The sequence below is a fragment of the Ambystoma mexicanum genome, chromosome 7q, assembly GCF_040938575.1.
Source record: "Ambystoma mexicanum isolate Mex_15411 chromosome 7q, UKY_AmexF1_1, whole genome shotgun sequence".
In the NCBI taxonomy this organism is placed as follows: domain Eukaryota; kingdom Metazoa; phylum Chordata; class Amphibia; order Caudata; family Ambystomatidae; genus Ambystoma; species Ambystoma mexicanum.
The window spans coordinates 847,519,453-847,534,960 of NC_090941.1; the positions used below are offsets into that span (position 1 = coordinate 847,519,453).

Sequence of the window (15,508 nt, forward strand, 5' to 3'; positions counted from 1 at the left end):
TCCCCTGCACTTCTTTCCTTGGTTGCCGAGATTGGTCCTGCCTGGCTTCCCTCTTACTTCTCTTCTTGACTTGTGGGAGTAGACCAGTCAATCTGGGTCTAGGTGCACCCACACCCAATTTCTAGGCAGGGGCAGGAGGCTGTTAAATTAATTGTATGACAAGGCCCCAAGACTTTCCATCAAGGACAGGGCCAATGGAGATGCTCAGTAGAACAGGTAAAGTACTGGATCCCATCCAGCGACACAGGTGTCTGCTTTCACTTCCCAATGCCCCACATCTCTGTGGCTCTGCATCCTCATTCACCCACACAACCTTGTTCCGCCTACCCTTCTCCACTCTGGTCAACCACGCATGTACCCGTCATGGGGTTCCATGGCTCTAATGCTTCCTAGGCTGTTCCTTCTCTGCAGCCGTGTCCCACTGCTCCTCTTGTACTCCCCTTCTGGGTGCCTCACCACACCCTCATGTCTTTACCTCCTCCTGCTGTCTCCCCACCTTTTCCCAATGCATCTTCAATTCCTCCTCCTCCTAGCCCAGATGTTTCAGCAGCTCCCTTGATGGCTAGAACCCACACTATCCTCTCAACTGCACCCATACCAACGCTGAGGATAGCCCCCGGCCCGAACAAAGAATGAATGAATGAATGATGGCACAAAGCCAACGGGTACTTCCAACCTGCACCCAACACAAAATCTGCATCTTCCTTCCCCTCTATTCCACGAACAGCCTTCCCACCCACGTTTTGTTTCCAGAGGTACATGCAGCAAGGCCACATTTTTGGCAGAAGGGCGCTCTATAAGACCACTTTACCTTACTTTACATGCAATCAGGGAAGAGGGAGGTTAACTATGGACCCCGAGCACTGCACCACTTATCTGGTCACTGTAACCAGCACCCACAATCCCACCATCCCTTACCTTAGAAAGGCAGGGAACTCTGTTGCAACCCCCTTCATATCCTGTGCCCAAGAAGCACCCCCTAAAACATACATCCATTTAAAGAATATGCAATATAACGAGGACAATCAAATACACAATGCTGGCATTTTCTGTAAAAAAACGAATTCTTCGGATGATTTGGAATTAAAATAATCAAAATACATTCTATATTTTAAAAGAAACTGAATTAAAATATCTGAACTAAAAATAATCTTCTCGTTCGTGCTATTCAGACAAACTTGGTCAATTTATGCAGGTCTTCTGGGGCTGTAATTTTCTCTCCGGGTCCTGGTAGCCCCTTGGTTCCAGTAATCTGAACAATGGTACAGGCCACTGTTCCCTCTGTACAGCATACCAGGGGCAGAAGCAAAGAAAGTGAGTTCTGGTATCGTGGAATCCCGAACCACAGTATAATCCTTGCGGCTCAGTCCATACTACGGACCAATTCGTGGTTACATAATTAAGCTGTAGTTGATTCATACATAGCGTAGAAAATAATACTTCATCACAGGTGAGTAACTGATTAGATAATGTGTCATTTCTAAATAACTGGCAAAGGTGGATTTGTGTGCTGCTCGGATCTCTCTCTTCGACAAATTCAACTTTAATTGATGCCGACCGCTAAACAATTTCATTTGGAGCAGTAAACCATGACTTCTAATGTGCTAATCAATCTGAGCTTTATTGAATTAAACCATGATGTTTTCAAACTAAGGGAATTAGACAGCAATTCTCGGATCAACATACTGTGATTAACCAGGAATGAGACACGGACACAGTGAACTCATGGTGATTATTATAGACTTATTTAAAATCATAAAAGATTGGGGAAATACCTTGCTCTGCCTGCGGTCCTGTGTCTGAAAAACTATCGTGGCCCTCACTTTATAAAAGTAACTCGAGGGCGCTACGGGTAATGTCTCTGGCTTGAAAAGTGTCTAAATGTTCAAGTTCAACAAAAGGGATAACTCGACAAAAAGGCTTCTACTTGGACAGTGTTCACGATTCCTGGGAATGTCTCCCTTCCCCAGGTTTCTTTCCAGCAAAACAAAGTTCAACAGAATAGGTGGATGACGAACAACTCAAGAAGATCACTGCCTCCTCTTGATGTTTGCAATCACTTGTCTTCGCCTGGTATACTTGATACAGTTTACACAATTCACAATCCCAAGAGCATGGATCTTCCTTAGGATATTTTCACACACTTGGCTTTGCCTGGTATATTCCCCTGCCATGACTTTATGGTACAACGGTTCACAAGTCTCTTTCTCAATGCTTTTAATTTCTGGTACAGGTGTCAAACTCGCTTAATAGCAGGCTTCAGCCTTGCCCTGCTTTTATGATCAGCGACTCCCTCTCATTCACTTCCACTGGACTTGCCACTCTCTCACGTTACACGGCAATTCCCGTGAAGCGCCCCAGTGCCCCCACCTTCCTCAATGGGGCTCACTGCTCACATATGTGTCCCTCGTGTTCTTCCGTAGTTGCTGTATTGATTCCGGAGATTGGGAAAGCTTCCTGTCTTTCCTTTGCTCTCCCCCTGCCTTCTGCAGTCTAGAGGCACCGTCCCTCTGATACCGTTCATGTGATATGAGGGCTTTGGTTCATCCGCTTCACCACCTTGTTGCGCAATACTCGCATGTTCCTCTCTTTTGCAGATAACCGGGCTCTCACCGAGCCATTTCCTCCTGCCACTGCAGCTGCTTGCTCTGGTCAGCTTTTTTTAGATTACTCAGCTGTTGGGGATTTAAAGCTCTCGCCACAGTGCCACTCCTTCCAACAACTACAGTGCGGTGTGGGTTCCTGTGCACTAGTGATCTTCAAAACTCTGTTCCTCCTCCTCCTGTCCCAGTATCTTCAAAGGCTTCACATACATGTGAAAAACAGTTCTTGTCATTCCATTTACAGCACTTTGTGGAATGTCATCAGTAGGTCTTGTGTTCTGTAAATGGGGTTTACCACAGTATGCCATGAAGGCATCAGTAATGGAGGAAACATCCCTACAAGGGAAAGGGGGATAACATGTCTCATCCAATGTCAACTTCCCTCCATGTGGGTCGCCCGCCTCCCCTCATGTGATGCTCCCTCGCATAGCTGCCCCCAGGGTCAGGATCAGGTAGCGGCTGCCGTCGCCTGGCCACATGCGGGGGAAATTCCCCCAGAAAGGAGTGATGACATCATCAGATTCATCACAATATCCAGTAAAGGGCCTAGAAAAATCTTAGTCCAGAGTTTAAGGGCTCTTACCAAGGTAACACCATCAATGAACATCATATTTGATCCAGAATGTACAATCAGATTGTTGGTGTGCTTATTCACCCCCAATTCATGTTTTAAGGAAGAGATTATCCGCCCTGGATAGTTAATCGGTTCCATATAGACCCCAGATTTCACTACCATAGATTGTTTGAGTGAGTAGTCAGTTGACGCTTCCCTTAGTTGATCAAAAGCAGTGACTTCTATAGAAAGCTGAAATACCCCCCCACACTTGGCTGGAACAGCACGGCTCCCTTTTCTCATGTGCTGCCCATTTAAGATTATGCGAGAATTGTACACCTAAGTCATCCAACTCATGGACTCTTCCTATGGCGATGGCATTTCATAAAAATGTCATTTTAGTAGAAGTCTTTGTACCTAAAATAGGAAGTTTAGATTATGCAGCATTCATTTTTAAATGTAGCTAAATGCAGACCTAGCAACTTGCCCAGAGCCTTTTCAGGATTAGGAAAATGACCAGTGAGAGTGAAATTGAAGCAGAACTGGCACAAAGAGAAGCTTGGCACCGATAGCGACACAGGGCAGAAGTACACAGTTAGAGCAGCATGGGCAGTAAGTGGCACCGAATGACATGGGGCATAAATGGGTAAAGCAAGAGCAATGTGTGCCAGTGAACGAAACAGGGCAGAACTGGGGCAATTAGAGTGGCATGGGGGCAATGAGACTTGGCATCGGGAGTAATAAAACATTTCACACATAAATCCACTGTCTTTTTTCAATTGATTTTCACCCGAAATGTGTTCAGTATAAATGCATCATTGTGACTTTTGAAAAAATAATAACCTTAACTCACAGAGTGGGACTGGGCCAACATGCTGCATGCACATCACAAGCAGTGCCCTGTCCAGCGAGTGGCCTGGAGTGGCACGTGCTACCCCTGGAATCTGAGTGCCCACCCTATTATCCTAAACTGGGGGGGGTGGGGGGGTGGGGGGGGGGGGGTGTGTGTGTGTGTGTGTGTGTGTGTGTGTACGTGTGTGTACGTGTGTGTGTGTGTACGTGTGTGTGTACGTGTGTGTACGTGTGTGTGTACGTGTGTGTGTACGTGTGTGTACGTGTGTGTGTGTACGTGTGTGTGTGTGTGTGTACGTGTGTGTGTGTGTGTGTGTGTGTGTGTGTGTGTGTGTGTGTACACGTGTGTGTGTGTGTGTGTGTGTGTGTGTGTGTGTGTACTTCATGCCACCCCTGCAATAGTCAGTGCCCCACTTGGGACACGCCCAGTCAAAAGAGTCTGGACACGCCACTGATCAAAGGGGGACGGCAAATACTGCCTAAGGCTTAAAAACTTCGCCAACCAGGACTCATTTTAATGTTCCTTTCTATGGCTAAAGTCAGGTTCCCATGGATTGCTGCAATGACCCCGGCATCAGAACATATAGAATAAGCAACCTGACAGGAACATGGGGTCCCGGCCGTCTTCTTCCAATAGTTCCCCGGGACAGGGCAGGGATGTAGGGTCTGCACTGGCTCAGGTGAGGCGTGATTACAGAGAATGCAGGCGGGTTCCATTTCCTTTCCTTACCCATTCCGATGCCCGGTCTATTGGCCAATCAGGGCTTTTGTGTCTAATGAAACAGCCCCATAACAAAAACCCCACAAACTAATGACAGACAACCCCACAAGAACGGTTTTAAACCACACAAGACTAAAAGAGGAACATTTTTGCATGCCCACAATTTAAAAAAATTGGTTTCAATATCCTGTTTTAGCAATCAATCTAGTGAGGAACCCCGTTTGTTTGGAGTACTTACTTTATGAAGCCATAGAGGGATGTTGCCAGATTCACTGTTAGATAAATGCTTCTGCTGCAGAGCTGCCCAGCAGAAAGAGTCCACGTAGGCGGCCTGGCGCCAGGAGAAGGTGCTTGGCGCAAAGCAGCTGATTTGGGAGCCTGCAACACAAAGAAAACAGAAATGTAAGCTATAGAAGGGTTTCGCCGCCCATGCAATATTCATTTAAAACTGGCCACAACATGGTCACTGCCAGGCTATTGTACAAGTCCATGCAAAAAGGACGAGCATGCTCGTGTCCTGGGCACTTAAGGTTGAAGAATGACACGCCGTGATAAACACGAGAAAAATGGTCCGTTTTCTAGCCCGGCAAACCTTTCCAGGAATCATGGAGTTGTTAAGATGCTTGCATGAGGAGTGGGAAATACTGAATAAAGCAAATATCTATACAGAGGGCAGCACATGCTAAACGCATGAGTTTACAAACACTATTTACCAGTCATTGATACGTGTCTACAACACTGTGTAGAAGGGATCTGCGACCTTTGGCTCTGCAGCTGTTTTGGACTACAACTCCTACCAGCCCCGGCATGCCTAGCCAATGGCAAAGAATTGTAGGAGTCATAGGGCCTCATTACGGGTTTGGCGGTAGCCACGCCGCTATTGGCGGCATGGCTGCCTCCCAAACCGGGTCCGGGTTCCTCAAATGAGGAATTACCGGCCCATTCCGAGTTTGGAGGGCCTGGTAATTCCTCCCCTCAGGGAACCCGGCCCCGGACCTTCCCCATTCCCATTCGAGCCCCCATAGGACTCAATGTGAATGGGTTCGGGAGAGAACAACGGGCCGATTACGACCGGCCCGTTGTTAGCTCCCTGGTCCCCTTGTGGGACCCGGTAACGACGCCTGATTTTACCAGGCATCCTTCCCGGGTCCCACGAGGGGACCTCGTAATCAGGAGGAATGGGAATAACGGGTCCGCACCCATTAGCGGACCCCATTAACCTATTCCGCCTGACTTGTAATGAGGCCCATAGTCTAAAAGATGCAAAGAGCTGCAGGTTGGAGACTCTATGTATAGTATTTTCATGAACTACACAGTGTTGTGTAGGGAAATAATGAACATGCATAGTATATTCTTGATAGACTGAGGGTTCCTAAAAAGAACTGGAGGGACTACAAGATAGTGAAAGGTTACAAAGAGGTTGGACCCACTACCACAAATATAACCAAAGTAGGTCAATGCATTTGCTTTAACTGCAAGTTTCAAGCGCACACTTCAATATCTTTATACAGGTTGTCAGAGTACCAAATAACAGGTACCGCGATAGCACAAAAATTCAACTCTATTGCTTCGAATGGGTTATGAACAGCGTGTGATCCTGGCACTGACTAAGATGGCCGCTTGGTGAGGTAGCTCTGCACGCTGCTCAAAACATCCTGAACATTAGGTTGTCGTAATGCAGAGAATTTGCTTCGAACCCTTAGAGATAGTTCGTGCTGGAGCATCTGAATGGGGCACATTTCAAGGATGGCCAGAGAAAATGGGCTTGATTGGAACCCACCCCCTTGCTTGTAGTGACTAGCAGGCAGGAGCAGATGGTTCCTCATCCGCTGAGCTAATGCCTGGTGGGGGCGGGGCGCGTGGCTAGACTGGTGGTGATCTGCTAGGTCCTTGTGTGCAAGTCCGGGTTGTGGCCCCAGTCTGTGCGGTGACTGAAACAAATGTGGGTCTTCTCTGACCAACCGCTTGGATTGCGGAAAGGACTGCTACTGCAGCCCAATGCCAACAGAGCTGCTCGCTGCTACACGGAGTGGGGCTGTGTACTCTGCTTCAGGCTCCTGCTGTGGTGGATTGCCATCTGAGAGGGTAAAATAGACTGAGCTTTTTTGAGTTTGTGCAAATAAATTAAGATGGTAATTCCGTTTCTGAAATTGGGATCTGCCAGGCAGACCCCACTTTCATAATATTCCATGCCGAAAAGGACAGTGCACACATGTATCTTGCTTTGACTGTGTATAGACATCCTGCAGGAACTGCCTTGCAGTGGCAGCAGAGCAGGTTCAAAGTTCACATATCCATACCTGAATACAGCTGCTGGAACCCAACACTGCAACAGGTAGAGGTGGCTTTTTAACTATATTCCCCTCAGATTCAAAATATCATAATTGTGTGCCCCCAACAGCCTGGCTGCAGCTGGCAAAAATGAAATCCAAGCCATATCTGGTTTTGACATGGTGGCTCCTGGGATTATACAATTGTACAGAGTAAGGGTGCAGAAGTAAGGCAGCTTTGGTTATAAACATTTATTAACCCTCAAAATGGGTTTAAAACGGCCTCTCTATCCCTAAAGCTAAAAGGGGTTCCATGCCTCAAAGAAATGTAATGAAAACGTCATGTTGCCAAATAAGAAGTCCATCACGGTCCTGTCCAAAAATGGTACTTCTGACCCCAACACTAATAACTCAAATCTAATGTGCAGGAATACTATATTTAGAACTAAAGTGGTGAGGACAGTTTTTTCAACAGAAAGTTCCCAATGTCTCGGGTTGTCAAACAAACGTACATTTTCTGCAGGATGGATTTCGGCTTGCCCTCCTTGGCAAGCTAGGAGCTTATCTCCTTATTTAGTTCTTTTTTTTTTTTAAATGTATTTATTGTTCATACAGAACTTTTACAACAATTCATCATTCGCATGAAAGATAAGCACATACTTCATTGGCAATTTCTAACAATTCAGCAGGTTTCACATAACACTTACAAATCACAAGTTATAACTAGGGTTGAAATAAAAAGTAAAAAATGCATACTTTCATTTCTAAAATATTTCATGAGTTCTCAGAGAGAACGGATACTACTCATTTCATTACATTATAGCGCCATAAAATTGTCTTCAATAGCACACATTTCATCTCGCACTTCTACGATTCAAGTTCATGTGCTATAACCAGTCTTTCAGATGACATATTAAGACATAAATACCAATAATCTATGGATGCAATGTGTTCATAATTATGCACATACCGACCATACATCCATCTATACAAGTTCATAAGTTTAGGGCATGCATTCAGTATATGACGGACTGTTTCAAGGTTACCATCAAGGTTACATATGCAATAATTCCTTTGGGTCATAGCCAAGTGCCACTGGGTGCCATGCGTCGCTCTCACCGGCAAATGGTTAAGTCACATAATCAACCTAAATCGACGTTGGGGATGGATATTTTATCAAGTACTGTTGGGGACAACGGTACCGATGAACTATACCTTCCAAATGGACACAATTGTGCAGTTTTCCCATATATACAAAATTATCAGTCCAATCTTTCATTCGGGCCATATATGATACATTACTCACCGTAATTGTATTTCTGATGCTTGTATCTGCTTAGAATCACATGCTGTGCATAGGCCGACATCTAGTGGAAGCTGCAGAGTATTACAGTTTGTTTTTCAAAACTCGAAAATGGGCGTCAACACAGGGCGTGACAGTAATACTATCCCTAGTGTGGCATCCCCTGTACCCATGATCCCTCACGCGTCTAGGACCCTCAGATTGTGTTTTTTTTTTGACATGAGGTAGCATGAGGAGTAGTGCGAGTACAGATAGTCCAAGCAGATAGAAGGTAGAAAGGTAAGACTACAAGCATCCATGCGCCTTCTCTCAGAGGGGAGGAAGGGAGGGTCACATGTGAATCTAAGCAGATACAAGCATCAGAAATACGATTACGGTGAGTAATGTAGCCCTTCTGAGGCTTGTGGAATCTGCTTAGATCACATGCTGTGCATAGATTAGCGAGCAGTACCTGAAGAAGGAGGTGGGATGTGAGAAGGCTCATGAGCAAATAAATGTCTTAGAACCGCTAGTCCCACTTGTGTATCTGTCTTGGAATGAGTGTCAATGCAGTAGTGCTGAGTAAAAGTGTGAATAGAGCTCCAAGTAGCTGCTTTGCAAATGGAGTCAAGGGGTACATTTGCAATAAAAGCAGGGTGGCCCCAATGCCTCTTGTGGAGTGGGCCCTAGGCGTGAAAGGCAGAGTCTTTTCAGAAAGTGAGTAACATAGTTGGATACAGTTAACAATCCACTTAGAGATGGCACCTTTAGAGACACGATCCCCCTCTCTGCCTGTGGCTACGGAGACAAACAGCTGATCTGTTTTCCTTAGCGGTCTGGTCTTGTTTACATAGTAGAGGACCGCCCTACGCACATCTAGTGTGTGTAGTTTCACCTCAGCCGAGCTTTTGGGGACTTGGAAGAAAGCCGGAAGCTCGATGGACTGGTTTACATGGAATTTAGAAATAAACTTAGGTGAGAACCTACTGTGTGTACGTAAAACCAGTTTATCTTTATGGACAGTAAAGAAGGGATCTTGCACTGACAAAGCCTGAATTTCACTGACCCTTCTTATAGAGGTAATAGCTACTAAGAAGGCAGTTTTATAAGTCAGGTGTTTGAGACTGCTCTTATGCATGGGCTCGAATGGGGGGCCCATGAGCTTAGATAGCACCACATTAAGGTCCCATCCTGGAGGTGGGTTAGAAATAGGAGGGTGAAGTCTCTTTACTCCTTCCATGAAGGCCTTAACTACTGGTACTTTCCACCATGACACCTTGTTATGGGAAGTGGTGTATGCTGACAGGGCTGCCAGGTGTACCTTCAGTGAGTTAAAAACCAGTCCCGCATCCAGCAGGTGGAGCATGCAAGTAACAATAGTGGAAGGAGTGCAATCAACTGGGTTGACTTGCTTACTCTGGCACCAGATTACGAATCTCTTCCATTTGTCAAAGTAGCAGTGCCTCGTGTTGGGCTTCCTAGCCTCTTTTAGGATGTCCATACACCTCTGTGGTAAATTGAGATGTCCAAACTCTATGACCTCAGGAGCCATGCTGCCAGGTTCATTGAGTTGGCTTGAGGGTGCACTGTTTGACCTTGGTGCTGGGACAATAGGTTGTACCAGCTCGGAAGTCTGATGGGTTCGCACACCGCCAGTCTGCGTAAGTGTGGGAACCACGGTTGTCTCGCCCACATGGGAGCAACCAGGACGAGCATCATCGATTCTCTGTTCATTTTGTTGACCACCTTCCTGATTACAGGAGTTAGTGGAAAAGCGTATGCAAACAATCCTTACCAGTTCATCCACAGGGCGTTCCCCTGGGAGTGTGGTTGGGGGAACCGGGATGCGAATCCTGGGCATTGTCTGTTTTCGCTTGTGGCGAATAGGTCTATAGTGGGGAAACCCCACTGAGAGAAGATCTCTTCTACGACTTCTCTGTGTAGACACCACTTGTGTTCCTCTGCTCAGAGCATCTGCTAGGGAATTGAGATCCCCTGGAACATGTTGCGATGACAGGAAGATGTTCCGTCTGAGTGCCCATATCCAGATTTTCTGGGCAAGCTTGGACAGATTTGGCGAGCGAGTCCCTCCTTGTTTGTTCAGGTAGAACATGGCTGTAGTGCTGTCCGTCCGGATTTGCACCGACAGGTTTAAAAGGTAGGGTTCGAAAGCTTGAAGCGCTCTGAATACTGCCAGAAGCTCTAGCAGGTTGATGTGATTCTTGGCCACTGCGTGAGACCAGAGACCCTGAGCTGTGTGGTGGAGATGGTGAGCTCCCCACCCCGTCAGGCATGCATCGGTTGTGACTACTGCCTGTATCCCGGGATCGTAAAAGGGTTTCCCCTTCGACAGATTCTCTCTTGTCCACCAGTGAAGGCTTTGTACCAGTGTTGGCGTAACGACCACTAGATCGTCCCACTGACCACTTGCCTGAGACCACTGTTTCGCCAACCATTCCTGCATGGGACGCATGCTCAGGCGCGCGTGGGGGACCAGGTAAATACAGGACGCCACCATGCCCAGCAAACACATTGCTTTGCGTACCGTTATCTGGCGACCGGACTGGTATTGCGGAATTTGCAGCAGTATATTCCGAATTCTTTCCTCTGAAGGAAAGGTCAACCCCTCTTGAGTGTCTAGGATAGCTCCTAAGAATTGTTTGGATGTGCTTGGCACTAGACTTGACTTTTTCTCGTTTGAGAAGCCCAATTCGAAGGGGAGGTCGATAGTCCTTTGAATGTTTGTTCTGCAAATTACTGGGGTTTCCCCCGTGATGAGCCAGTCGTCCAGGTAAGGGTACACCGGGAATGCCTCCCTGCGTAGGTGTGCTGCCGCCACCACCTTGGTGAATACCCTTGGGGCCGAAGCTATCCCGAAGCTATCCCAAAGGGCAGTACCTTGAACTGGTAGTGCCGACTGTCCACCTTGAAGCGCAAGTATTTTCTGTGAGCTGGGAACATGAAATATGAAAATAGGCATCTTTCATGTCCAATGTTGCCATGTAATCCCCTTTTTTAGGAGGGGGATTACCTCTTGGAGAGTTGTCATGCAAAACTTTTGGGGCTTGACATACTTGTTGGAAGGCCGTAAGTCCAATACTGGGCGCACTGTCAAATCTTTTTTTGGCACAAGTACGTTGAATAAATACCCTTGTTTACCTGGTGTCCAGGGACGAGTTCTATCGCGTCCTTTGCTAGCAGATTGACAATCTCTTCTAGGAGGATCTTCTGGTGTTACAAATAATGTATTTTTTGTCATGGAGGATGGTCTCAGGGACGCTCTAGTAGTTCTATACAGTACCCCGCGGATACTGTTGACAGCACTCATCTGTCCCATGTGATCCCTTCCCAAGCTTGGGTGAAGTTGGATATGCGTCCCCCTACTGGGGTTGCGTGAGAAGGGACCCTGAACGGAGCGTCACTGTTTCGGTGGAGGTGTGCCGCCTCCTTTATTGGGGCTGCCTCTACCATGTCCTCTCTTATTACCCCTGCCGTAACCCTGGGTAGACTGCTGGTTATGATTGTTCCACTGTGTACCCTGCCCCTGGGAATGGTTAGAACCTCTCTGGGAATTTTGGCCGCGTGGGCAATGAAAATTGCCATTCCCTCTCTGATTCGGGGGTTTAGTGGTTAGCTGGCCTAGGGATTTGAGTGTTTCATACTCGTCCTTAGCATTCTTTAGTGCGTCCTCGACCGCCTTACCAAACAACAAATCCGGCTCCACCCGTTTGTCTAATATTGATGCTTGTGTTTCAGCCTTGAAACCAGACTGGCGTAGCCAAGCGTGTCTCTTAATAACAGTTCCTTCTGCTATTAATCTGCTGGCGTTATACGCAGCATCAAAGGTTGCCTTTAAAATGCAACCGGACACGGCTCTTCCCTCCGCTGAAACTCGTGCCAATTGGCTCTTTAAGGGTTCTGATGCGGAGTCTACGAGTGCCACAACCTCTTCCCACTGATGGCAGTTGTAGCTGGCCAACAGGGTGGTGGAGTTGGCAATCCTTGCCTGGTAGGCGGAAGTGGAGGCCACTTTCCTGCCTAACCCGTACAGTCTTTTGCTCTCCTTGTCGGGAGGAGCCTCGGACGATAAGGGTGTTCCAGCCCTCTTACGGGAGTTAGTAACAACCAGGGAGTCCGGCTTCAGATGCCCCCTTATATATAGTGGGTCTGATTGGGCCGCCTTGAAAAGTTTTTCAATCCTAGGGTTCACTGCTCTGGTGAGGTTAGGATTGAGGAGTGACGGGTCTATTCTTCTTTGAATAAATTTTAGGATAGGGATGGCCTGAGCAACAGGCCTCCTCTCACCCACTAACTGTTCTGCGAAGTCTCTTTCCTACTGGGCGCCCTGGGTGTCAATGTGGAAATGTGCGGCTGCTCGAGACAGCACTTCATTCAGGAGCGGCTGGTTGTCGACAGGGGAGTCAGTAACCGGGGCCTCTCTTTCTACTGGGGAGTCTACCCTGTAGGGGTCTTCCTCCTCATCTTGATCCTCATCATCCCCATAGTAGCCTGTCCCAGTTTGTTCCTCCACCATGCCCAAATCTGGATCCTCAACAAAGGATGTCTCCCCCTGGTAATGAGAGTAGGGCTGGACGTAGAAGGGGTCTGAAGACCCTGTTGGTGTCTCAAAGTGGGACCTTGTACTTGGAGGTATAGGATCCTTAGAGCCAGAGGGTGCTGACCCGTCGGGAGTATAAGCAAGAAAGTGCTCTGGGTTTTTTGCATAAAAATCTGCCTTAGATGACATTCTTGACATTACCCCATCTATGTCAACACTGGTCCATTCTCTGGAACTGGGAATGACCCTTTCTGGGAGTTTTTCAAATTTATCCTGACTAGACTTGGTAGCCTGTGCAGGGGTTTTGGTGTTATCAGAAGACCTGCACTTGTCTTTCTGTTTTTGAGGAGTGGAGTGTTCTACGGGCTTGGAAGTGGGTAGAGACTGCTTCCTTTGCTGTTTCCCTCCCTCCCAGTGACTGGAGGAGTGTTTCCTGTGTGTTTTAGGGCCCTCTGAGCTTTTCGACGCCTGGCGTCGAGGTTCGGGGGTCTTGACCCTATCCTTCGAGTGTGGAGGTAGGGGTTCGGGATCTGTAGTAATTCGGTCTACGGGCGCCGACTCTTGGAGTGCGGCCTGAGGGTGGAAGTCGGCTTCGTCTTCCGACGATCGACCTTCCGTGACCTTAGGGAGCGAGGCACTCTTGGCAATAGTGGATGTTTGCCTGGCGTCGTGCGGCGATCTAGATCGAGAGTGCCCAGAGGATGCCGATTCAGACCGTTCTCTACGTGCCTCTTTCCGAGAACTCGACGTGCGCGTCGAGTCTCAGTTGGACTTCATGTGCTTTGTGAAAGTGTCATGGGAAGCGCTCGTGTCGCCGGGGGTGTTCCCCATAGCCGTCTTCCCGGTCGACCTTACGAGGTCGGGGACTTGCGCTCGGCTGTCTTTCGACGCCATAAAGCCCTCGCGGTCCGAAAGTACGGCGTTGCTGCCATCGCTGAAGGCGCCCTCCGCTGCCATGGCCTCTTGACGCCTAGCTTGGTGGGCCCAACGCTTGATTGAACGGTCCTTAAGTGTTTTAGGCTTAAACCTACTACAGGCTCTGCAATTTGCCTCGGGGTGGTCCCTCGGCAAGCAGAGGTTGCACGTGGCGTGCCTGTCGACCCAAGGCGATTGCACTTGGGGCAGAATTGGAAAGGGGTACCCTCCATACGCACCTTGTGGCAGCGGGCTGGTAAATGTAGGAATGTATAAGTGTATCTATATATTACAAGAGTGTAGAGTATGACCACCGCCCACTCTCCCTACTTGCAGGGCCCGGGCCGAGAGAGAAGCCTCGAGGCCCAAATCCGTCGTGCAGTCGAAATCCTCTCCCATCCGGTGTAGAAATTCGGTATCTCGACGTTGGGGTGGAGAAAGGGGTAAAATTATCAATATTTTGCAAAATTATGGCTTAGGCCGGGAACTCCACGAAATGCTTCGGACCAGTATGGCGGAAAAAACAATCTGAGGGTCCTAGATGCGTGAGGGATCATGGGTACAGGTGACGTCGCACTAGGGATAGTATTACTGGCACGCCCTGTGTCGACGCCCATTTTTGAGTTTCGAAAAACAAACTAATACTCCGCAGCTTCCACTAGATGTCGGCCTATGCACAGCATGTGATCTAAGCAGATTCCACAAGCCTATGCTTTTTTAATACAATCATATCTCCCACATTTGGACCGCTCCAGTGACCAGTTCAGGATCAGGTATGACTCCATACAGAGCTGATTATATGTTTCAGACATCTCACCATGCTTAAAGTTAGGGATCCCTTTTCCCATGATCCTCAACATGTCACTGGGCTGATGGCTGCTAGCTTTCAGTGGGAGCAGATCTCTTTGGTACTGCACAATAGCTCTAATTGAAATTAGACCTCATTCCACTCTGATATATTGAATTGGACATGCTGGGGATAGGTTCAGTATTGTCCGCCATAAGTACCCTTCTACTTTATCTAGCCAAGATAGTTTCTTTTACTTTCGATGCAGAGCAAAGGTTTCCAGCTTTCCTGTGAACATCCCTTCTTGGTTTACAAGGGATTTATGTCTGGTTCACTCTCCTCTTCTTGGGTCCCAGACCCCGTACTTTCTTGAATGCTTTTCCTTATTCTTTTAGACCTCCATATGGGTGAAAGTCCCAGACTCGCAAATTATTAATTATACCAGCTTGGTGTACTCTCATGCCAAGCATATGGTTCCGTCTTGGCTTTCTTGCTTTCAGGGTCCCAGCCCTTCTTAGTCTCTGGCTCTCATATGGGTGAGGGTCCCAGATTCACAGTGTGGTTTACAATAGCTTGGTTTACTCTCCTGCCAAGCATATATGTCTTTCTGGGCTGTTTCTCTCAGGGTCCCAGGCTCTCTTATTCTCTGGTTCTCATATAGGTGCGGGTCCAAGACTCACAATAATGCTTCTGGCTTGCTTAGTTTACTCTCCGGCCAAGCATATACTTGTTTCTTTCCCTCTCCGTGGTTACCAGGGGCCCTGTCTCTTTTATCTGGCACTTTGTAGTCATTCCCAGATTCCTCCCAGACCTCCAGCCCCTCTTGGCCTGCCTGCATGTTTGAGTGGTTTGTGTCTTCCAAGGGGCTGTAATCAGCTGCAAGGCTCTGGTAGCGTTCGGGTGCTTTCTCAGGTCAGAGGTGGCTCTGGGGGTCACTACTCCTTTCTCGGGGTGCACTGTCGCCAGC

The 15,508-nt window shown here is 47.8% G+C and overlaps 1 protein-coding gene across 1 annotated transcript in view; it reads right to left on the reverse strand.

Annotated features, from left to right (window-relative positions):
* PANX1 (pannexin 1) overlaps window positions 1-15,508 on the reverse strand; it is a 257,948-nt gene that overhangs the window by 134,730 nt on the left and 107,710 nt on the right. The window contains exon 2 of the mRNA XM_069639276.1: window positions 4,968-5,107. Within this exon, the coding sequence (XP_069495377.1) occupies window positions 4,968-5,107 (140 nt within the window). The remainder of the gene's footprint in view (window positions 1-4,967; window positions 5,108-15,508) is intronic.